Below are 24,319 nucleotides of genomic sequence, written 5' to 3' on the forward strand. Positions count from 1 at the left end.
ACTGAATTTATGTTCTCGCCATAAGGACACCCGAGACAGTTTCAGGTAGTGGACGTTACAGCATGGGGCCCTAATGGGAGATGTATTAACCGTGAGTTGACATTGAAAACCACCCCACCCTTAACCAGCTCAGCTAATCATCACGGTGGCAGGGGATTTGTGTAAGAGGGCACAGAGACGGGGGGGAGGCGGGTCAAAGGTCACAGTAACGGATTAGGTGTCCGAGACGCTCAGGGCTTCAATGAGACGCAAGTGACAGAGCAGGGCGAGGTGTGGCCGTGCATGTCTATGTGTGTGTGTTTCTGGGCAATCCTCGAAGGAGGTTCATTTCACATCCAGAGGGAAACCATGATGGAGCCCTGCAGGACTCCAGGGGGCTCGGAGCCATCTGCTGCCCCGAGGCTAATACCCCAGCAGACGCTGCAGCTTCCCCTGGATCAGGCTGAGATGGACAGGAGGCAGAGTATTGTGTGGGGCAGGAGGGTGTAAGAGTTGGAGGACTCTTTTTATACCAGCATGGTGCTTTACACTAGGAGTAGACTGGCTTAGAGACGAGGCCGAATGAAAGGAGGGTTTCTAAAAACTGAATGCTTTTAAGACATGAACGTCTCAACTCACTGTGATCACGGGTGCTCTGTTCCAGGACTTTTAGAGTTTTTTCATTTTAGAGTTTGAGGAAATTTAAAAAAAATCATCACTGTAGACTTGCTTGCTACAGTCAATACTAATTTTGTTTTTGCTAACCATAGCTGCTCTAAAAAGGTTTGTACCACTGTTTGTAGTTGTAAAGTCGGCTCATTGAAGTCAAAGGGCGTCTGTGGTCACTTCTGTACACAGTCAATCAGTAAAAAAATCACCAACCAAACCAACTATTAAGGTAGTGTTATCCACTACACTTAATGGTTAACATAATATTCAACCAGCTGGGATTTTTTTGTGTTCAAACTGTTCAATAAACTAAAGCAGAAATAAAAATATAATAAATGAAAATGTATGAAGTCATAATCTGGGATTGAAAGGCACTATTACAGGATTGTGTGTAATTAATTAATTGTAAAGCTGCCATCAGTGTGTGTGTGTGTTGTGGGTTAGAATAATAACACTCAGATTACCATCTCATATCCCCATCATTTCTCATATACAGCGTGTTCGATATTTCACTCCCTGGGAAACCTGAGCCTCCTGTGGAGGTTGGTGTGTGTGTGTGTGTGTGTGTGTTGTGGATGCTAACTTTATCTGTTGTGGACGGTAACATGAGAAATCCCAGCGGGAAACCAGGAGGAAAAGACTAAAAAGGGATAAATGAGAATTAACCCAGAAAAATTAAATTATTCAAACTCACGACTGGTGGACGCTGCAGTTGTAGAAGACAAAGTCGACGCTGGCGAACTTCTTGCCGGTCTCCTTGGACTTCAAATAGAGCTTCACCACTCGCTTGTCACCTACAACAACCAGACGAGAAATTATATTCCTAAATCTTAAACCCTTTGGAGAGAAAATAATCAGCACAAGTTGCAGGAATAATCAAGGAGTGTTTTTTTCTCATCGCATCAGTATCAGAGACATTCGCATTTCTTTGGTGTGACCACACCAATAACACTGACACACCAAGAAACAGTGTAACTTAGCAACACACCGCTCATGTCACACCCACAGTGGGGTGGCATTAAAAATAGCAGCACCAATCAGTGAGCGGGTGCCAGAGCTGATGAGAGCTGGTAATGGGGCACAGTGGCCTCAGAAGAAGAAGAAGTGCTGAGAGGTGGCTTTGAGGAAAGTTAGTCTGCACACCTGACATGTTTTCACTGCTCTGCATGTCAGCACCGAACATGTTTTTATTACTTTCCTGTTTGATTTGATTAGACGTTAAGCCAAAGATGAAAAAAAAAGAAGATATTTTTAAATTTACCACATGAATGTTGGCACTTCAAACAGAAGTTAAAAGCATAATCAATGTTGTTTAAAAGTTGCAAAAATGAAGCTGACAATGCTGGCAACAAAAATGATTTTTTTTGTTTTTTAAACATCTATTTTCAGCGGATAAATAAAGAATAGTGTTTGTAAATCTTAAATTAAAAGTGCCACTATTATTGGCAGTGACATGGTTTGCTGAAAATAGACAGACTGAGCAAATCATGTGGTGCCATTAAAATTCTGTTCTGGTCAATAAACAGCCTCCTTTAAGAGTGCATAAAAATAATGAGGAAACAGTAAAAATGCTTTGACAGCAAGAGACTGAGAGAGAGTAGAACGTCGGGTTTGAATTCAAGATTCATTTTCTAAAATCTATTTTGTCTCATTACTTTAACATCACATCCACCAACACCCAGTGACATCACCACCGCAGTGACTTCACAGTCATTCACCCTCCCGGTCCCGACCTTTGTTCTTTGTGATCGGAATCACGTCACGGACGGAGGGGGACAGGCAGAAGATGTGTCCACCCTGGATGTGTCCCTCTGTCTCCACGTAGTCCTCAAAGGAGCAGTTGACGCCTGCTGACAGATCAGGCACGTTACGGGCCTGGAGGACGAGCTGTAGAGAGAGAGGTAGAGACACAGAGAGAGAGAGGAGACAGTGAGAGCAAGATCAATGGAAGGACATGGTGTACATGGATTGTTATAAGATATGACATGAGGGTTAATGGGTGTTTGGGGGGAGGGCGGAGTAGTGGTGTGTGACAGGCGGAGGAGCAAAAGTGTACGTGCGTCACTCATTATAACCACTATCACACCGAGGCTAGGATGTGTGCTTGTAGAGGAGGAAGAGCTTTAGTTCACCGCTGTCCTTACAGAATTACACATCATCACCAGGAGGGCGGACATATTGTATTGTACTGTACTGTGAACGAATACCATAGGTACGTTCTTGTAAAAATTCTGTAAACTAGAACTCGAGGTAAGTGCGCTCTGCAGACACCAGGGCTGATTAAAGTAATGACACTAAACAACGTGCACCACCACAGACTGCTGCTCTGCTGACAGCTACACTTTCTGTAACGGGCTCTCGGCGTTCCACCAGTTTACCATTAAAAACATAAAAATGTAGAAGGAAAAACAAGCCTCTGGAAATTACACCTTGGATTATAACTGCTACAATAACACTCAACACTCAGCGTTTTGCCCGTTGCGGCCATCTCTTATTATGTTTTTCTGTGATTTGATTAAAAAAAATACACAAGTGCTGTTTGGTTAGAAAACAGAGTTGTGAAAAACTGGGAACAGAAAAAAATAATTATAATTTACTGTTATCTCTAGTTCTAACAATGTTGATTTTTGAAAGATGATAAACTACCAAAAGAACAGTTGTGAGTTTATCGTTTTGTTAGTAAGTTTATTGCACTGAATATTTATCGGACACCAAAACAAGAAGTGGAAGTGCAGAGACGAGCCATCACAGTAGAAACAGATGTATTAATAACTGTGGTACGACTGCAGCATTAGCAACAAAAAGGCAGCAACAGAGGAAGTGACTCAATGTGTTATATTACATGAAAGGGTCACAGAACTCTCCGGAGCCTGGAGGGCAGTTTTCATTGTGTCTGAGGTACATAAATCCTCTGGCCGTTTATGGTGAAAATGCAGGAACTAGCTCGTTCCTTCTACGTATAATTATGCAGTACCACAAACGCTATGGTTTAAACTTTATGGCAGAATCCCTGTAGGGGGCGTAGACATATTAGAGAGACCACAGCAAGGCAAATTAATTAAATTAAATTACTTATTAAAGCCAGAGTAGTGATAATTTTACTAATTTTTCCCTTTGTTGAATTAAAATAGTGATTTTAAAGAAATCACATTAGCTGTGAATGTGTACATGTGAGGGAGGTTAGGGCGTGGCATGTTAAACTAGTAACTACTGGTTTACACGGTCATTTTCATTCCCAATGGTAAAACTAGATTCACATTTCTACCTGACGTTGGACCAGAGAGGAGGCGGGGCTTACCTGGACTTCAGACATGGTGACGGAGATGTTTCTCGGTTGAACGGTGAGCTCCACGCACTGATCAAGGTCGGAGGCGAACCTCTGCGGTTCTCCTGCTCGTTCGCACCGGTCCTTACGAGAACAACTGCATGTGCAGAGAAGAAAAGACAGAGACGAGCCGTGAGGAGGGACAGAGAGAAAAGCAGAGGATATCATCAACTGTTTCACTAATATGATGATCATATTAAGATGACAAACATGCACAGACGTCTGCGTCACACAAATGGGAGCAATAATGGAAGACAAATAGGCTAATAGCTTCCCTCCACCATTACTGTAGGCCTCTACATCATTACCTTATTGGCCCTGACATTTGGGCAAGAACCGCTCGTCTCTGTGAACATACAAACCCCTCCTTATCTTTTCATTTTAAATCCCCCTCCTAATTCTAACTCCTCCGGAGATATACACCGAGTCATTAAAGCTTTTTTTCTTAAACCGTAAAAATGATACAATTCCTTTCAGCCATATATCAGTGGGGTCAGCATTTGCTTCCCGCTTATTACGAGCCAACTGATCGTGCTAAAAATCAGTACACAGCCCCCGTATCGCAGCACTTTTACTATTTGCTATTTATAATGCATTAGCTATCACTTCAGGCCCGGCACTAACAACAACTGGTCCCCATGGTAAGGGGAAAGTGCTGAAACGGCACTCCGTGAGGCCGAAACAATAAGAGAGCGGCAGAAAAAAAAAAAAAAAATGCTAACTGCCTCCTCGCACAGCAGCCTTGTTTAGTTAGTCTTCAGTCACACTCAGCAAAAAAAAAAAAAAAAGCTGTCACCAAACACTCCCTTGACATCCAAACACGCAGCACACACAAACGGGGGATCTAACAGAAATGTACGTATTTTCTCATTAAAAACCCTTTTTCTGCTTCTCATATCTCTGCTGCGATGTGTGACTGAGGGAATTTATGTGAATGAAGTGTGATAATTTGCCTGGAAACACCCGACATGTGTGTCGGTGTATATGTGTGCGTGTGTGTCTGTGTGTGTTCGTACTACCCCTTTAATTCCACTGTTGATTGAACCCACCACGGATCTTAATAAGACGGTGGCTAAAAGCACCAGAGGGCTGAAATGAGGCTTATAAATTATTTGCCTTTTAATACGACTTGTCCATTTCATCTTCAAGGGACCAAACCAGGTTTGATGACATTATCAAGGTGGGAAATGAAGCCGCTGCACACACACGACACGGGGTCCAAATGAGCCCCACTGGGGGTTACCGCTGGTTCAGGTCCATCATGGTCGTGACGACAATATCAAAATATCAGAATGTGCCGAAGACTAGAAACAGGGAGGTGTGTCCAAAAGTCTGTGTGTGAGTGTGTGTGTGTGTGCCTTGAGCAAAGAACAGTTGGTGATATTTTTTATTAGTTTAATTAACGCATAGTGAGATGGCACTCTGCCAGATGCTCGTGGTTAACATCCTGTCACCTTTCAATAACACAGAACTCTTCTATTACCCTCTCGTACACGTGTACACATGCACACACACACACACACACGTGCCCGCGCGTTCTTCACTAAGACTCCAAAGATTCCGTCTTGTAAAGATTACATATTTGGCCTCAAACTGAAATCTGGGAAAGGTTTCAACATTGCAACGTACAATGCAAATATCACCAGACAATAAAAAAAGCAGAGCAGCATCAAGACAAATGGAAGTGTTGTTGTGCCAGCGTGTGGCCGGACCACATGGTTATTTATGTGCTATTAGGGGTTTGGGCCGTTTGATAAAGGAGAGAAATGCATCACTTTGCTCGCAGGAAACTTCCCTGCTGCATAAATTAGATATGAATTATACTTTTAATGACTAATTAAAAGCTATTTGAGGTATCAGAGGGTCTTGAATCAGAGCAGCTACATCTGCGCAGGTCGTAGTTAGCCCTGTGTAGTGGACTGTTCCTTTGACAGATGTATATTCAAATGTACTTTTGGAGAAAAAAGAGAAAAGACACACACAGAAATGATCGTGTATGATGTCCAGCAGGGGTGCCCAATCCCCGGTCTGGGTATCGGTGCTGGTCCGTAGGTCAATTGGTACCGGGCCACAGTGGGACACAGTGGAACAAAGTACTTCTACTAATTACTAATTTACTTATTACTCCAAAAGAATCCAGTCACATCACTTTACGTTTTTCATTAAAAGATAATCTGGAAAAGTTTCAAAACAAAAGGTCAAAACAAAGAATATACAGTACGTCTTATTTTTGGTCTAGAGTAACGACTGATACCAGCCGACCGTTTCTTGGGGACCACTGATGTATATGACATAAAACGATAATGAAATCAATGTCTCTTCTGTTACGACGTTTTCACTTCATTGACTGAGCTGGCACACATCACTGGCTCTTTTTTATATTACCTTTTGTGTTGAATACAGTAGAATACATGTGAAGAGAACAGTCTGAAGTGGGTTAATGTGTGCGTGAGTGTGAAGCACTTACACATTGTGGAGGACACACCATCCACAGTGAGGATCTCTGGAGCCCAAACACTCTCCACAAGTGGTGTACTGCTCGCAGCTCTCCACTGGAACTCTCACCACCTACAAACAGACAGAAAGAAAATTGGTTCTATATTCAACTGCGTGAAGCTTAGCATAAAAGAGCTTCGCCTTGTGAGTGTGAGTGTGTGTTCATTCCGGTGAGCGATTCTGCTTCAGCAGAGTGAGACAATCACCAGCCGAGCGTGTAAAAGGTAAGACCTCCAAATGCATGCTGGGAAACCTGACAGGTAGCTGTGGAAACAGTGCAGTTATTGACAGGTGACCTCACACACTGATGAGAGGTGGATGAGTTGAAGGACAAACCTTGGGGTGAGTGTGTGTGTGTGTGTGTGTGCAATGTATGTGTTGTCCTGACAACACACTCTGTTATTCAAGAATGGAAGAACAACTGAAAGCAATAAAGTGCAAACCTACATGAAAGCGTGTGTTTGTGTAAGAATGAGCTCCGTGATAAGGTGCAGATGTCGCCTTGGATGCTGGGGTACAAGTCCACTCGTTCTCTAGTTTCAGGTGATGACAGACGGATCACAACATGGCCCCGAGGGGTCCGAAAGTACGTGTTTATTTCAAGATACCAGCAAGTGTGTGTAAGTGCCTGACAGACAGATTGCTAGCATATGCACATGTGCTGAAAGTGTCAGCGCCACATTCAACCTCTCTGCACCAAAGGGTCCCCAGTTGATAAAGTCACTTGATCCCTCATGTGATGAGGTGAGGTGTTTGTGTGTATGATAGAGAGAGAGAGAGAGAGAGAGAGAGAGAGACCCTCGAATAAGAGGTCAGTTTTCTATGGTGATACTAATCACTAACCACGTACAAATGGACAACTGCAGACCATAATAACACATGGACAGAGTACATATGATACAACAATCATTACTGGTTGTTGTTAATAAAGGCCAGCAGTTTACAATCAGACCTACGGCACATTGCCAAGTCGTTGGACTGTGATAGTTAGCTGTGAAGACGCTAAGTTTATCATTATATATATCATTATATATGTAATGCAACAATACTGTTTGGATCTTTGTTAGTCAATATTAAAACATCATAAAACCAGATATTCCCAAATGTCCTATGTGTGTTCACATACACCTGACAAAGTTAAAAGTGAAATATTGAGGAAAACAAACAAAAAACTGTCATCATTCTCATGACTATCCATCCAAAGGAAACCTTAGCCTCCATATTTCATGTTGAACTGCAACTGTCATGATATTGTGAGCATTAAAGGCTAAACTCCAGCTCAGATGAATTGCCCTGTTAGGTTTAGTGAACTCAGGAGCTGATCAGACATACAGTACATAAGCAGCTGGCTCTCCATGTACTGAGTCACAGTTTTACTCTATATGTTTCGTGTAAGCCCCCTCTGTTTTACACACCTTCCTATAGAGACCTTTGTTCCTACTATGGACTCCTAAAATAAAATACAACTGGATCCCAGCCCAGACCAAGAAAAGGAGAGATGAAATGATGCAAATGAGCATTAGTGAGGACTTGGGAGGTAGAGGAGGCCGCGGTCATTGAGTGGGAATCGAGTGCTGGATGGATGGATGGATGGATGGATAAATAGAGTAAAGTAGAGGTGTAGACACACAGGGAGAATTGGTCAGGACATTGTGCTGAATGGATGGGATATGGTGGCAGGCGGCTGCTATGTGTCATTGTCAGAATGAATGTGAGCGGTTTTCAGCTGAAAGAAGGATGGAACGAGGAATTGGTGTGTCTTAGCTAATAAAAGAAGCCAGGGAAGAAAAAGGAGTGAGAATGAATGAGCAGATAATGGATATGGGGCTAAGATACAGTGGCCACGACTGTGATTGGAGGGGGAAAAAAAATCTTTATAGAACGTCTTTCACATAGTTTATGATTGAACCAAAGGAGGGAGAAAATCGAGAGGTAAGAACAGTCTGTGCCACTTATTATCAGGACGGCCGACGGGAGAATACCTCTTCTCCATAAATAACTGTGACAGTGATCAAGGACAATGGTCAGCATTAATCATACCTGCACTATAGGTTCTTGGTGAGCTAGCATAACCTTATCGCTGGCCTGTGTAATGATAGCTGTAGGCTATTGTTCACAAGTGAGTCTGTACTAGTATTGTTGGACACCAGTGTCTCTGCTGAATGACAATGTTAGGAAACAGTTGATGTGGTGGGGGTGCTAATGGTTGTTTTTCCCGGTGGAGCCACATAGTGTTTAACTGTATCCTCAACAAGACTGTATAACTGCATGTAAATTCCAAAAAATGTGTGTATGCAAGTGTCTGGTAAAACTGCATCTATAAACCCAGCCACTCACACAAACACACACACATTCACTGCATGCCTCTCCCTCTCTCCCCCTCTCTCTGTCTACCTCTCCTTCTCTCACCCGACGGCTCTTTTAATGAAAGCCAATTCCAGACGGCGTGCCACATTACTCCTTTAAATGACCTTATAAAGCAGGCCTGCCATCTCTTTTCTTACCTTCGCCTTATTTACAATAGCGTCTGCTGCTGTAACTCAATTCTCCTTTCTCGCTCGCTCTTCCTCTGTTGTCACTCCTCCACCCTGACCGTAGCTGCACTGCCCTGACATCTCCTTTCTGTTACGAACTTTCCACCTTTCCTCTTCAATCTGCCTTTACAAAACACTCTCACCTGCCTTTTAACATCCAGCTAACAGGCTTTGTGACGGTCACCCCCAAAACCCACAGGACCTGTAAAGCTTTCACTGTGGCTTTTCATTGGTCGTTAAATCTAAAGACATAAAAGGATTGGCCTTGTTGTGGCTTCCTGTTTAACATTCAAATAGAGGGCCAGAGAAAGAGGAGATGCCTATCAGAGGACGGTGATGGCTTCTGCACCGACGCACAGTCCAAAGGAATGGTAAAAATGCTGTCAATTGGGAATAAACCTTCTGTTATAGCTACAAAAAAACTTGATTTGAAATAATAAGACGAGTATTTGTTCTAAGTCTTCCATTCAAATCATAAAGCAAAATTAAAAATGTAATTCTGTACATTTCAACTGTGAACAAAGGAGCAAAGACACTCCAAATACATGGGGCTGAAATCACAACTGGGTTTTATTTCACAAAGAGGTAAAAAAACTAAGGGGAGGGGGCAGGGGTGGTGCTATCGTAGGCTAGGGTAACACAAGTAAATGGTTTGACTGTAAGGGGCTTGTACAAAATCAATGGCCAGATGGAGCTCCATGAGTCGACTGGCTGGAGATAAGGAAGAAAACAAACACCACTCGAAGAGTTGTCACTGAATAGGTCAGGGATTCACTTACCCACAGCTTACACTTAGCCACTGTGCTGGAGAATGTCTCAATGTAGGGAGGATGGAGAAATGTTGTGTGGAGGGAATAATAATAATAAAAAAAGTGAAAACATCATCATCACATGACTCTGATCCATCGTCAATCCTGCGTTTCTGTTACTGTGTGAAGACTTTTGTAGACAGGAACCATCACTGTTGTCAACTCAAATTGCAAATTGGTAGCAGCAGACCTGTTAACACTTAATTAGGTCTTAGTGTGTGTGTGTGTGTCCTTCCTCTGCCAAAGGCTGTAAACTCTTTGTTTTCTCATTCAAACCTCACGCTCTGCTGTATTTCATGAGTTCACTGCCCTTCCAGCCTCCTTTGCTATATTTATCGCTCTCATATTATGTTTTCTCCGCTGTTTCTCCCCCATGATCAGCTCCTGCTTCATCTTTCCCAAATTTATATTTTAATTCTCCTCTTCCTGAACCAGACTCGAGTCCTTTTGTCTGCTTTGTTTCAACTTATCGAAAATATGACTTTCATCTCGCTCTCTTTATTTTATCCACAAAGAAAACGGCAGATGACTCAAGTCGTGTGTCATTTCTTTATTACTCACATATTGTGAGTTTGTAAATCGCAGAAACGGCTGCATCTGTGTCTTACTAGAAAAAACAGCATGATAATGGCACATTAACTGACTATCAGAAATAAACGTATGACGGAGACGTTTTCATCAACGCGTCTTCAAAGAGTGACAGTTCAATGTCTTTCACGCAAGTTGGAAAAGAATGAAAGGTCAGTGTAAAGGTGGAAGGTGGAAATGGCAAAGAAATATAAGATAAGTGATTGAAAAACCACCAAAAAAAAAAGAAAGTGATGTGGACTCTCCACAGAAGGTGTCAGAGAAAGAAGGCAAAATGTTGGCAGCCAAGAGAGACAGGCCGAGGGGGCTTCTAATTAAGTGAGGACAGGAGAGGCTGGCTGGCTGGTAAATGACTCTGTCACTTTAGTAAATTGACTTGGTGAGGAGTGAGGACCCACAGAGCTGGCTATTCCATTAGCACCACCATGCAACCAACAAATGCACAGAAAAGAAGCAGCATTGGGGAAAGAAAGACCAACATTTTGCAGGAGTCATGGGTTGGAAGGAAAGTCTCTCCGGGCGGCCATATTGGAAACACTCCTCACATACATATTTTGGTACAGTCATTTCTACCAGTGGTCAACAGGCTTCCCAATGTTGAGTCAGGAATGGGATGTCACATACTTCCATAAATATACAGTAAACGTGTTGATATGTAGACAAACTAGGGCTCTCAAACGGGACGTATTAGTCATGTTGCAAACTTTGTAGAAACCATTTAGAAAAACATCCAATGCTTCGGTTGTATGAACAAATCTGTATATTTGATAATTTCACTGCTTTTGAAGCAGCTCAAGTTTAAAATACCATCTTAACACCCAACATGTGAAGGTGGAGGGTTCAAAACTGACAAACTGACTGTCTGTACTTGCATGAAGGACAGTTGTTGAGGTCAATGACCACATCCCAATTTTTGAAAGTAAATCTCGCTGCCCTCAAACTCCTCATTTTTTTCATCCAGTGCCCTCTGGCCAAGGCACAGAGCTGGGTACAGTAAGAGCAGCTCCATCAGCCACGCCTGCATTTGACTGCCCTCAATCCACGACCATCGGTCAAAGACACGTCGTTCTGGCCTAATCACTGTCATGCAACAGGAGCAGCAGTCGTTCAGACAATTGATGGTGATAGTGAGGAGAAATGGTAAAAGGGAGGGGCGGGGGTGAAGGAAGAAGAAAGAGACACCATTAACCTCCCAATCTATCTGGAGCCCCCTTTTTCCTGCTCTATCAGTTCATTTTATCATGCCATCCTGAGGGATCAAAAAAGATGGCGGTGTAAAACAGACAGAGATGAGAGAAAGTCGAAGCTGTTTAGTGATGGCTAGACTTCCATTAGGGACTGATGGTATCACACTGAAGACAGGGGAACGAGGGCACTTCCTGTAGGTTAAGGACACAGTCAAATAAGTGAACAATAATTATTGGTTTAAAAAGGGGGGAGAGGGGGGGGGGGTAACTGGAAACACTGTGAAATCACATAAAAAAATCAGACAAAGGATGAAAACTTTAGTAATAAAATTTTGTGGGTACATGTTACAGAATTTTATTACAAAAGCTGCCATCCTTTGTCTGATTTCACCTCAAATTCAACAAGAGACAAGAGTGTTGTCTTCAATCACATTTAAAGATAATTTACTAGGAACTCAGGTATTCACTACTGTAATGCACCCACTCACCCAGTAAATGTGCTTATTAATTAACATATGCAAACTTTTTTGTCATCAACTTTGTAGTAGTATTTTTTTGCTTATTTATAACGACAAGCAGGAGCCAGAATTAACCTTACTTTAGTTTTGCACAACTTCATTGTTGGTGTTGGGAAACAAAAGTACATTCCAAAGCCTGGAAGCTCTTTAGGAGGCCTTAAGCATCGATACCAAGCTAAATAATCAACTATCACGCTGTATGCTACACATGCTCACTGAATAATGACACAGAGTGTCAGCCATTAGTTGACGTTTCAATGCTGCATTATGCGCTTGTTAACTTTGGGAGTTCTTCAGTTTGATAAATTGTGTAAAATTAATCCTTGAGCTACTTAGAACTGACTGATTAGCTGTATCCAGCTCAATAAAATGTCACTCTTGATTGATACAACCAGCTGCTTATTATGTGTGTTGATGTCAGTCCGTGCTAATGTGTTTGCTAATGAGATTGGCAGTGAACCAGTAATATGTGAATGTAAACAGATCGACACACAAATGCACCGGCACGCACACAGAGGACTGATGTCAGTCGAATTCCTGCGCGTGAGATTTTAGTTGCTGAGACGGAAAAAGTACAGGACAAAGTGGGACACCGTAGCTAGCAGCGTACATGAGTAAGAAGACACAACCCTACTTCATCTGAGCTTGGAAGCTGGATTCAAGTTGGTGGGAATCAAACTCTATACTCACAGAGCTAGAGCTACTGAGACATCATGGCACAGAATGTATCTTTTTATTTTTTTACTTTTTTGCAGCGTGTTAAAGTGGAGTTTTATGGCTGCAAATATGGTCGTCTCTTCCACTCCTTCCTTCCTTTATATTTGTCTTCTTAGTGTGTTATGAAACAGACTTCTATTAAGACATGTAAAGGGGGGGAGGGGTTGATAAAATCAACATGCAAAAACCATTTATCATTTTCATGCAACCAACACACGGAAGCACACACAACCTTTCCACTCGAACAGAGGTTGCCTCATGCATACACATAATACATCATTTCCCACCACTGCATCAAGCCACCCAAGTCCTTCTGTCTTCACAATGATCAAACCCGCTCCACACACAGCCCCTCTTCTCCACACACAGCCCCTCTTCTCCACACACAGCCCCTCTTCTCCACACACAGCCGATGAATATTCATGCTTTTAGCAATTAACCAGCACTGCACACCAAACCAATATCGTATGCATGACTGCCATCAAAGATGTAAGAATCAGTGTGTGTGTGTGTGTGTGTGTGTGACAATAAGGTTGGGCACAATCACAAAGGCGGCAAGAATGGCAGCTGTGGCTTCAAATTCCATCTGAACTTAGAGACTACAGTAAAAGAGGAGGGGATGATTTGATATCGCAGTGTCTGGACTGAGCCAAAACACTAATTTTCTCAGTTTATGCGGGAAAGGTAAAAAATAAATAAAAATGTTTAGTGTGGGGGGAGTGACAGATTTGCCAAGTTTTATGTGAAAAGTTTAACTACAGAAAGTTTTCTCATCTGGAGATTCAGAAATATAAAAACACACAAATCAAAGTTTTACTCTCCTGAGTTAGTACCCGAGTGGGAAAAACAAAACTCAAGGGGAAAACATTTTGTTCATGGTTTGGTGATTAGTAACCTGATCCTCAACTCTCAAAGACTTTCTCAGTGCACCTGGTGCAAACTTTCTACCTTTGTGCCTGATCCTGTGCCACAACAGGAAACATAAACCAGAACGATTCCATGTTGTCTGCAATAACACACACTGCTCAGTGACACACTGACACACAAGTACAGGGCTAAAACACACACACACACAGCAGGACGCTCTCTCCTGCTGTCATATTCTCCATTGATAATAATGACAGTGATGAATTTAGCCGGGACGCAGCGAGTCATAAATCAGCGGGCCTCACCTCTCACTCTGACTCGTGTGTGTGTGTTGGGGGAGGAGGAGACTACGCATCAGTGGATATGTCCACTGACACCTTAATGTGCTCGCCTTGCCAGAGGAACGTCCCGCGGCCAACCAGCATCCCTTCCCACTCCATTGACACACACTACCACACACATGCACACGGGTTTATCAACCAATGAGCTTTCAGGCGGAATCCAGCCATTCACTCAGTGACTCCCTCAGTCCGCCTCTCCAACCTTCCAGTAGAATTAAGTTCATGTGTGTATACGTGTGTGTAGTCGAAGGTGTAGGCGTGTGTGTTTCTGAAATTTGAACAACCCCCCCCCATCATTCCTTCCTTCCTGTCTTTCCTCTATACAGCTCTTGATCCAGCGGGGCTGGGGGGGGGGGGGGGTCGCTGATAGTGATAGCCAGACATCATTAAAACATGGGAATGGGATCAGCAGAAGCCAGTTGAGAAGCAAAGACTCAATTTGGGCTTAGATGAAAACACGGATGTGTGTGTGTGCATGTGTGTGAGATGCAGCCAATGCAGAGATTTTTGAAAGAAGGGATGGAAGGGGCACGGGAAAATAGATGGAGGGCAGAGGATAAAAATGAGTCTATGGCAGAAAGCAGGAGAGTGGAATTGCCCCCTCCAGTCATTAGTGCGAGAAAAGGGGGTTTTCGTGTGAGGTCTTGCAATCTTAAGGCCCTGGCTCTGCTTAACTTGGCCACTTTTAATGTGGGATCAAACTTAGTCATAGGTATGTATGTGTGTGTGAGAGAGAGAAAGAGAGATAGAGAGAGCTGGGGGGGGGGGTATATAAAGGGAGTTCTGAACAAAAGGACACGAGATGATGTGAGAGCAGACGGACTGTCCTCGTCTGTAAATACGTGTATGAGTGATGTTCTTGTACCAGTGAACTACTCCCTGTAAGTTCAATTGTACATCTGTGTGTGTGTATGTGTGTCTTGCACAACCTTGGCTGCCTCCACTGCCAAGATAAGGTGGAGCAGACAAACCACTCCAAATGAGTGAACCGTATGTATTGCAGAGAATATGAACTACATGTATTTTAGACATTGATTATAACCCCCCGGGCGATAGAGCTGATGTGACCATAAACCTGCATCACCGTCAACTCAGAATCATGAGATCATTTTGTTGAGTCACTGAATAACAGTATCGTTATGTCCAGGACTGGGACTTCACCTCCCGTTGGACTCAAAAAAGACAAACAACTTTGCAAAATTGTTGGGCCACAGTGACTGCATAGAATCACTTTCTATGTGAACATGTCAAATCATCAGGAAAGCCTTTAACACACAGACTTAGACTGGAAGCAGACGTGGACCAAGAATGTTGACGTTGCTCACCCACAGACCTCAAACACGGCAGAATTTTATAAAGACTGACCCTATGATAACACAGCCTGACACATGCACTGCTACGACCACATACTTAGGCATAGACACGTAGGCATTTATAACAGTCAGGCAGACAAGGGCAAGGCATTCAGTCCAACTGAGAACTCATAAGACAGTCAACTGAATGTTGAAGATTATCGCAATAATTTATTCTATGAAATCGTGCTAAAATACAGCAACGCCACATCATACTGGGAAAAAAGTTTTGAAAAAATTGATATTATTGTGTCTCGTCTCCCACTGTATTACACCCTGAAATGTCACCACGTGTTTCAGATGTCACTTGTTTTAAGGAACAGTGTTCAAAAGTGTCCCAACAATAGAGAACATTTTCATATCTTTGTGTTGCTTATTCAAACCTAAAGTGATTCAGATGACTCCGAACTCAAGTGTTTTTTTGTCGCTCGCTCAACCTGTCTGCACATAATTTGATACTGACGCTCTCAACGGTTCACTTTTGTATCCTGAAATCTCTACCTCCAAAAATCTGCCAGAAACATTGTCCATACAAGAGCAGTAACACAAGCCTTGGCAGAGACAGCCTTCTCTACAATAACTGAACTCCTACCTGTAACTGAAGTCATGTCTGCCAACAGACTCTTTTATTAGGCTACAGCAAACACCGCCATTTAATGGCTGTCAACAGTTTTCGTAACTCCAGATTTACAAAATCACACAACCCTTTAGATACTAAGTATTTGCAGAAAAGCTTCTTTTTCAAGCGAAAACATTGCAACAAAGTCATGGATATCAGGTTGTAGGACCTGGAGACAGGTGAGAATGAGGTAAAAAAAATAAAGGTGGGAGTAAGTCAGTATGCTATTCCTCTGGGGGTGGTAGGTATTTTACCTTTATTATGACAAGGGCAGGCACAGCAGGGGGTGAGAGACTAGTGTTGTCAGCTGTTTCCCAAATGTAAACCTTACATCAGACGACCAAAGTTGATCTCTCAGTCAAAGATGCCCTTTGGGCTGGTTCTCTTTAAACAGATAAGGACCAGGCAATGAGTGCCTGTCAGACTGTAGTTGACAAACTGGATTTATGCAAGAATAATTTTTCACATTTATTCTGTTTTTTTTTTTCTTTGACATTTTGGGCTCATGTTTTATCACAACATGTATCATCTCTGTGTAGCACCATCAAATTTTGACCTCCACATGTATTCATTCATGCGAGGTACACAGAGAGACCTTTTAAACACAGGGGTCATGTATTTTACATTCTTGCAGAAAAATTTTGCATCTAATCACAAACAACAGCATAATCAAGAATGAAAGAGAACAATATAACTGTTTTGTTGGAGTACTCTGGCATCTCTTTTGGCACACCAGGGGGAAAAAAAATCATCACTAACCTAAAAGAGCTGCAAAAATAGACTGTAGTTTATTTAGAAAACCAAAAGTTAGCGACAGATTAGCACTTTAATTGCTGCCACTTTACACACTCTGCCGAACAAATCACTTGGTCTTCTTCCCAAAGCCTAATTTTAGATTTATTAAATACAGACATATTCACATCATACACGACCCGCTCGCTCCCCCCGCCGCTTCCCTACATAGTCGCTTCCTTCATTCACTGCACTAATGAGACAGAAAAACGAGAGGAGCAGCTGGGGCCTGGGGAGCATCATAGATGCGACACCTTCTCTCCCCTCCCCCCCATCTCCTTCCCTACCATCAAAGTAGACACAGATATCAACAGTGGTGGAGCTAGTAATGACCACAGACACACCAAACACACACTTCTACCTGCAGGGGGTCTGTGGGGGGGCACCTATCATGATTGGCTGTTTAGCTGTTAGTCGTTATCCTCCTCACTGCCCCTCCGGAAAATAACAACACGTTTCCTCGGAAAGTACAAAAAGTATTGTAAGTCCCAGATATCGTGCGTCTGTGGCCGCGCACTCTGTCATGTGCACTAACGAGACACTGTTAGCCCCACGCGGTCACCTGTGATACCTTCGACGGTGAGGATACGACGGATAATGGCGGCTTCACAGCACCCATCATTAGAGACACACACACTGATCAAAGACACGCAGCATTTGTGTCGATATGACTTGTTATGGTGCCCCTAATGGTTACTTGGAAAAATACACATGCTCCAAAATGTTTAGATGTCAGTGTTTCAGCATTTAAAAAAAATCCTCAACAGCAAACTCACCTGTTTTTCAGTCAGCGTGTAGATGTGTTGCTGGTCAGGGCTGAAGAGCATGTCCCGAAGTAAAGGACTTCCTCCCTCGCTGACCGTCACCTTCTCATACAGCAGAGCTGGACGGTTGGGACGCACTGAGTTGACCAGGATCTACAGGAAAACACAGTGAATGGTATTTAGAAAAACTCTCTGCTGTTATAAATGAAGAATCAAATGTTGAACAGTGATTGAGAAGTGCTGCATCTTCAAGCACAAAGCGTCGTCAGAGAGTAAGAAAAATACAGTCAAAATATCTTTTACACTTAAAATGTGTAAAAAGTTAAGCATATGCTCCACAGTAACAAACCAAAGGAAGTTTAAAACATCAGGTCTCTTATGTCTGAATGATGCCTACTGACTTCACAAACAACAACAAAACTGAGATGGATCTAAACCGTTGTTTCCTTCCAGTTTTAGCATTGCATTAGCAATGATCTTTTTTGGCCTTTAATACATTACAATGATTATTTATGGTCCCATTGTACATTGTACATGTACTACAGTACTGTGCACCGCGTGGGATTTGCTGAAGGCGAGATATGATTAAATAAATGGTTCATAATTCTGGCACACTGAGGACTCCACGTGTGTTAAATTCTTTAAATTCTGCCCCGGCATCAACTGGAAGGCAGTTATTACCACAGCACAAAATTATGTTTTTAAAAAAAATCTCAGAAAATGTTTGTCAGTTGATTCTGTGTTACAGGAGCTCAGTTGAAAGGCAGTGTTAGCATCACTGCTGGATGTTGTACAGACATGATTACAGCGTTACTGACCCGATCATTACGTCATACCACCTGCAGAAAAGACATCTACGCAGCACATCGTGGAAACTAACACTTTTAAAAGACAGAAGGTATGAGAGAAACCCTCAGAGATTTTTAAAGTGCAGCTCCCCCTACTGGTTTAAAAAGAAAAGCCCTCATCTAATCACCCACACCTGACGTTAGATCCCAGTCTTATCCGCCGTCAGAAACAAGCAGATGTGCAGGGACGCAGCATTTTCTTTGTCACCATTTTGTAATTTGTGAAGGTACAGTAGGCAACAATTTTGATTCAGGATAAAAGATTGATTGGACGTGAGCCAAAGTCATCTCAGCAGCAAATGAAAGGCACCGAGCAGTCGGGGGGGGGGGGGGGGTGAATGCGCTCCTTTTTTACTTTTCTTTTTTTTTGTTGACTGTTGCTATCAGCCCACGGTGACAGGAGAACAGCACACAATGACTGGTTGTGAAGTTATATCAATGTGAACACACACACACACACACACACACACACACACTGCTTTAATATGTTTGGTGAACTATTCATGGAGACATAATTCCTGCCCCGCCCCTTATCTTTACCTTACTTTTTCAGATATATGTAAATATAGGTCTTTATAAGTCCCCACTAAGAGAGGGGGGAAAGGGGGGAGAAAGAGAGAGAGAGAGAGAGAGAGAGAGCCAAAGAAAGTTGGTGTGTGTGTGTGTGTGTTCACACTAGTCAAGCACTGATAAAGCACAGAAGATGAGAGGAAATATGGAGAGTTATTATCCAGATAATGGGTCTGCAAACAAAGGAAACATTTCATTCGTGGATGGCTTGCATCCAAACAACACTTCAGACACACACACACACACACACGTGTTTTGTCATAATACAAAGCAAAAAAATGTAATAAAAATTTCAGTTAGCCGGCATGTTGTTATTGTTTTAAATCTATAACACAATAACAAATTACTAAAATAGTCAACTGACTACCCAGAGTAATTGTACAGTATTGCAAACACCACCTGGAGGGAAGAAGGAGGAACTACATGATCACTATTTGACAACGATAATCAAAATCTTTCTTTCAAATCTTCTACTGTCTAAAAGTCTTGGTCAGCACATTCTAGGAAGTAAAATGTACTTTTCCAAAAAGTATTCATCTCAGCTGTAACTGCTCAACCGTGCAAATCACATACCTTATCACACATTGTCTATTAATACATTCAGTCTCACTTCTAGCACTAACAACACCTTTTTTTCCCCACATGCCTTTGTTTCCATTTATAACCTTGTGTCAATCAACCCTTTCTCTTCTCGCTGTGGAAATGTGTCGCTAATATGCAGCGCAAACATCCCTGAAGAAAAGGAGGAAGCTGAAGTTTGAAAGGTGAGAAAGTGGGAAAATAAATGAGGTGGAGAAAAACACCAGGTGATGAATTACCTGAACTAGACGTTAGTCCACAGACTGATCGGTGGTACGTACAGTTTATGGGCTGAATAAATGGATTTGGGTTCATTGTAGGTAAATTCACATGGAAGTCATTAATAAATATTATTTTTAACTACAGTAAAACTTTTTTAATCTCATTAATCACAGGTTAACTGTGAATTAATCATGATTAATCAAGATAAATAATAAATAATCCCCTTATTTCTAAAATAAATACCGCATAGAACCAAATTAGATGTCAAGCGGACCAGAACAGAACAATCATAATCTAATTAACAATAACTTGATGTTTTTCCCCCGTTGTTTTCATTCAAAGAAGTACAACAATTAGATATTTATTATTATTTATTCCTATTTAACGAAATATAATTTTACAGAAAATATCGTGAACATGGAGTTTATGTATTTGTTTTTTTATTTTCAAATTTCATTTCTAAACAATGTAGTATAGATTTTAAAACAGCACTTTATTTTGCACCTGGGAGCGTTGACTAATTCTTATTTACCTCAAATATTCACAAACGTTCTTTAACCATTGATGCACAGGTGTGGTGTTTCTTTGCAACTATTGGGCATCTGTCAACTCTGTTGGTAAACAATGTGTTTACTGTTGGACGTCTACTTCAGATCAGTTTAAATCAAGATAAAGAGATCCAGAAAAATGGACGATTTACGGCGTTCCGTACAAACTCAGAGGAGTAATGAGGAAAGAGAGGGAAAGCCAAGCAGAATGTGCATGACTAGAAAATAATGAGGAATGAAAGCCAGAGGGAAATGAAGCGGAGGAAGAAATTACAGGAGAGAGAGAGAGAGAGAGAGAGAGAGAGAGAGAGAGAGAGAAACACGAGGCTGTCTCTCTTTTCTGCTGCGTCTAAAACTGTTCTTAAATATAATTTAGGGTGTTTTTCTCATCATCTATAATTGTTACCGTGTTGTGGTATTTTAAAGTTGCTCCTCTGCTTACTAATACCTATTAAATACAGCTGCCTTTTTTTCTCTCCCTGGAGCAAAATATAATTAGAAAAGATACAATTTTAAAACAAAAGGAGAAATTTAACATAGTTAATGAGTAAAACTGAGTTCCAAAAACCATTTGGTTCTTCACAACAAAACCCTCCATCTATACAGAGTTCTATACTTCTGCCATATGCCACTGGATTTCACTCACTTCACGTAATCACTGATGGGAATTGAATATTTTAACTTAACATATCACAGTGTCTTGAATTTCCTTTCCTTTCCTGGAGACAACCAGCTTCTTTTTTTTTTTTTTATCTCCGTATGGAGCTGTACACCTCCTCTAACCTGCTGATCTCCTCTGATGCCACAGTTATCTGTGCCAGGCAGGCCTGGTGGGCTCTGACAGACACAGGATGACTACAGCTGGTGATATGGAGGGCTGGCAGTGGAAAAACAAGACGATAAGAGCCTGGCACGTCAGTGAGAAGGATGCCTTTTAACCGCCACAAATGATGAATCTTACAGCGTGTGTACATGCGAGGTGTCACACTTCCAGCATAACGCAGTGGGATCATTAACTGGATATGATGTACTCAAGTCCAAGAGTGAGTATCAACAAAAAAAGGAACTAGAAAAGAGTGAAAAAAAAATCACAGAAAAAAACAAGGCTTTAAAAATAAGTCCTGAGGAGATAAAATTTACAGTGTCCTACCATTCATCTGTGGCAGAAATAAACACAACAAATACAATAATACAAAAGAAAAAAACTCCATTAAATTAAAATAGATGGAACTGCCGTAGAAATGCAGAAAATTCAAATTTAATTTAAATATCTGGTTGTCATGATGGTTTTTCATGATATTCTTTGGAATATATTCTTTGGAATTGGGTCGCTTCTGGAATTTTTGGGGGGCAGGGGTCCAGTGCAACTGTGAGGAGGGGCAACAAAATGAATTCATTATATTTTCTTTTTTTTTTTTTTGATTGCAGCAATTACCCAGTTGCATGTCTGTCGTTCATTGACAGCAGTAGTTTTGTAGAATGGATAGTCCAAGGAGGTGTTGACGGAACAGCTGTGAATGTGTCATCATGGGGGAACGCCACAATAAAAAAGAGGAGGGGCGGGGGGTGATGCTGAACTACTGTTGGGAATGACTACTCTCTGAGTATGAGGCAGATCTTACTGTAATACAACAGACAAGGAGAGAATCGTCTCTGAACGGTGTTTGAAAGAAACTTAAGGTCCACAGGGAGACGAGCATGATTTAAGGAGAAAGGAAAGTCTTTCTTCACAGAGGAAAGAGGAACTCCGTGTAGTCCGAGGCAATGACTGAGGTTGACACAGAACAGAAGCAACCAGAATGGACCAGGCGTCCAGGAGTTAGCACATAGCTCCTGATCCGTAAAGCTCTGGTGTCTCTGAATGTAAAGCGCACTTCAGTTTAACTTTTAATGATGACGGAAGAAAAGAGCAGAAAAAAGAGGCAGAGGGAGAGCATGGCCTCTATCTACACGTCTGCTCCGTCTGTATTGGGGGATAAACATGGCCCCATATAATGGCACATAATAGCAGCAGGCCTCACATTCCTGACTTTGATCTGTGTATGTGTGTGTGTCTGTTTATGTGTGTGTGTGGGGGGGGGGAGGCCCTAGTGAAGAGGAAAATTCATTGTTGCCTCTCACAGGGACAAAAGGAAATGAGAGAAAGCTGCAAGAGAGCGATGAACAGGGAGATAAAAAATATTCCTACAATCAGTGAGCAGTGATAAGGAGGGTGAAGGAAAAGACGGGGGCATATGGGCTAAAGCAGCGGGGTAATAAACGGCTGTGGTACATTTCTCTTAGTTGCGCTGATATACTTATTTGAATGTAGCCCTGTTTTATGGTTAATACGTTTCAGAGATTCTCATTCGACGAGAAACGTTGACGTGACGTGACTGTTTAAGTTGTTCGGCCTGAAGTTAAAATATTTTCCATCTATCAAAAAGTGAATTTTGAAATACACTGTGTAATTGCACAAAAGCCAACGGTCCTCAAATGCAGCCAACAGTCTTCTCACACAGGCAAACACATTTGCTCAACAGCCCCATGCATTATGTGGCGTCTGCTGGGACGGCGCCTGATCACAGCTTCATGTAAACGTCCCCCATATCCTCTGTCCCTCTTTAGGCCGTGTTGTCTATCTGCATCCAGGACGTTTAGATAAAAGGCTAAGAATCACTCACGTCCTATCTCACTGCAGCCCGGTGCAACCTGAGCGCAGAGACGCAAAACAAAAGAAATCCATCAACTGCTCCCGTACAGCAATGGTTTCCATTAGAAACAACGTGAGGGAAACTCACACGTGAAGGTGTCCTGCGTGAGCAGATTATATATTTAGATTGAAATCACTGTCTGTTTAGCTGCTTTGCCATTTCAGTAACCGAAATATATAATTAAACGGATGATTTGAGAGTTCTTTTAAAGCGTAGTAATTCACTGAAACAATAGTGACTGATTCACAAAAAGCCACACCTCAGATGGCCTTTATTTTCCTAACCGTTTTGTTTGATTTCTATCTGGTAATGAAAGTCAAAGTTTGTAAAAAAAAAAAAGAAAAAAAAGCTTAATTTCCTACACTTAAGTCCAAGAGAAAAATCAGTATCATCTGCCCATGGCAGTGGTTCAACTCCTTTGTCTGTTTGTGACATAAAAACTGATTACACCAACGCTTGAGGAATTTCTGTTGCACTGTTTTTGTGAAGGGAAGATTCACCAAATACATGAAAAAAATGACCAAAAAAAAAAAAAACATCTTTCATATTGTAGATCCAGTGACGGTGGGTGAATGTGTGAGTGCGGTTGACTGGTTCAGAGCTGAGAGCAGATGGAGGCATCACACATGAGTGAGTGATCACCCCAATACATCTATGAGGGAATTCACCCCACTGTCAAGTACTACAGTACTCTACAGTACATGGAGACACACACAGTACAGTTGGAGTAAACCTTTACCATATGTGGGTCAGACAGTCAGACAGTCAGACTGTCAGACGGTCAGACAGTCAGACAGTCAGTCAGACGGTCAGTCTCTACTGAAACACTAACGAGACAGAGAAACAGACAAAGACCTGTGGTTGCATGATGGAGGAGATATGGAGTCAAACACAAACAGACGCACATGGACACTCAAACAAACATGTCAGGGAGGCGATCAGAATGTAGTATCTGTCTGGAGTTGTTTCTTCTAACACAGATCATTTTAAACTGAACCCACAATCTTTTATTGTAGTTTAAAAATTCTTAAAAATTGATCTGAGATTTATTTGTATTTGTAAAAAAGTCAAATAAAAAAGTCAAGTACAAAAAAACCCCAATAAAAACTAACAAATATAAAAAGAACCCCTCCCCCACAAAACTACGTAGTCTTCTGCTATGGCGACCCCTAAAGGGACTAAATGAAAGTGACTTTCCTTCTTCTTCACATATTAGTTTTTAATATTCATTGTTAACAAAATGTATATATGTGCATGTATATAACATACCCCCCTCATATATACATATATATATATATGTGT

General features: G+C 41.9%; 1 protein-coding gene across 1 annotated transcript in view; it reads right to left on the bottom strand.

The window, feature by feature from the left end:
• Positions 1–24,319, bottom strand: part of LOC103386256 (plexin-A1) — a 125,874-nt gene that overhangs the window by 71,250 nt on the left and 30,305 nt on the right. Inside the window, exons 3-7 of the mRNA XM_025060058.1 lie at positions 17,570–17,710; positions 6,441–6,541; positions 3,947–4,070; positions 2,382–2,535; positions 1,343–1,442 (exon numbers count right to left, since the gene is read on the bottom strand). Of these exons, the coding sequence (XP_024915826.1) occupies positions 1,343–1,442; positions 2,382–2,535; positions 3,947–4,070; positions 6,441–6,541; positions 17,570–17,710 (620 nt within the window). The remainder of the gene's footprint in view (positions 1–1,342; positions 1,443–2,381; positions 2,536–3,946; positions 4,071–6,440; positions 6,542–17,569; positions 17,711–24,319) is intronic.

Source organism: Cynoglossus semilaevis, chromosome 11 (genome assembly GCF_000523025.1).
Source record: "Cynoglossus semilaevis isolate Cse_v1.0 chromosome 11, Cse_v1.0, whole genome shotgun sequence".
Taxonomy (NCBI): domain Eukaryota; kingdom Metazoa; phylum Chordata; class Actinopteri; order Pleuronectiformes; family Cynoglossidae; genus Cynoglossus; species Cynoglossus semilaevis.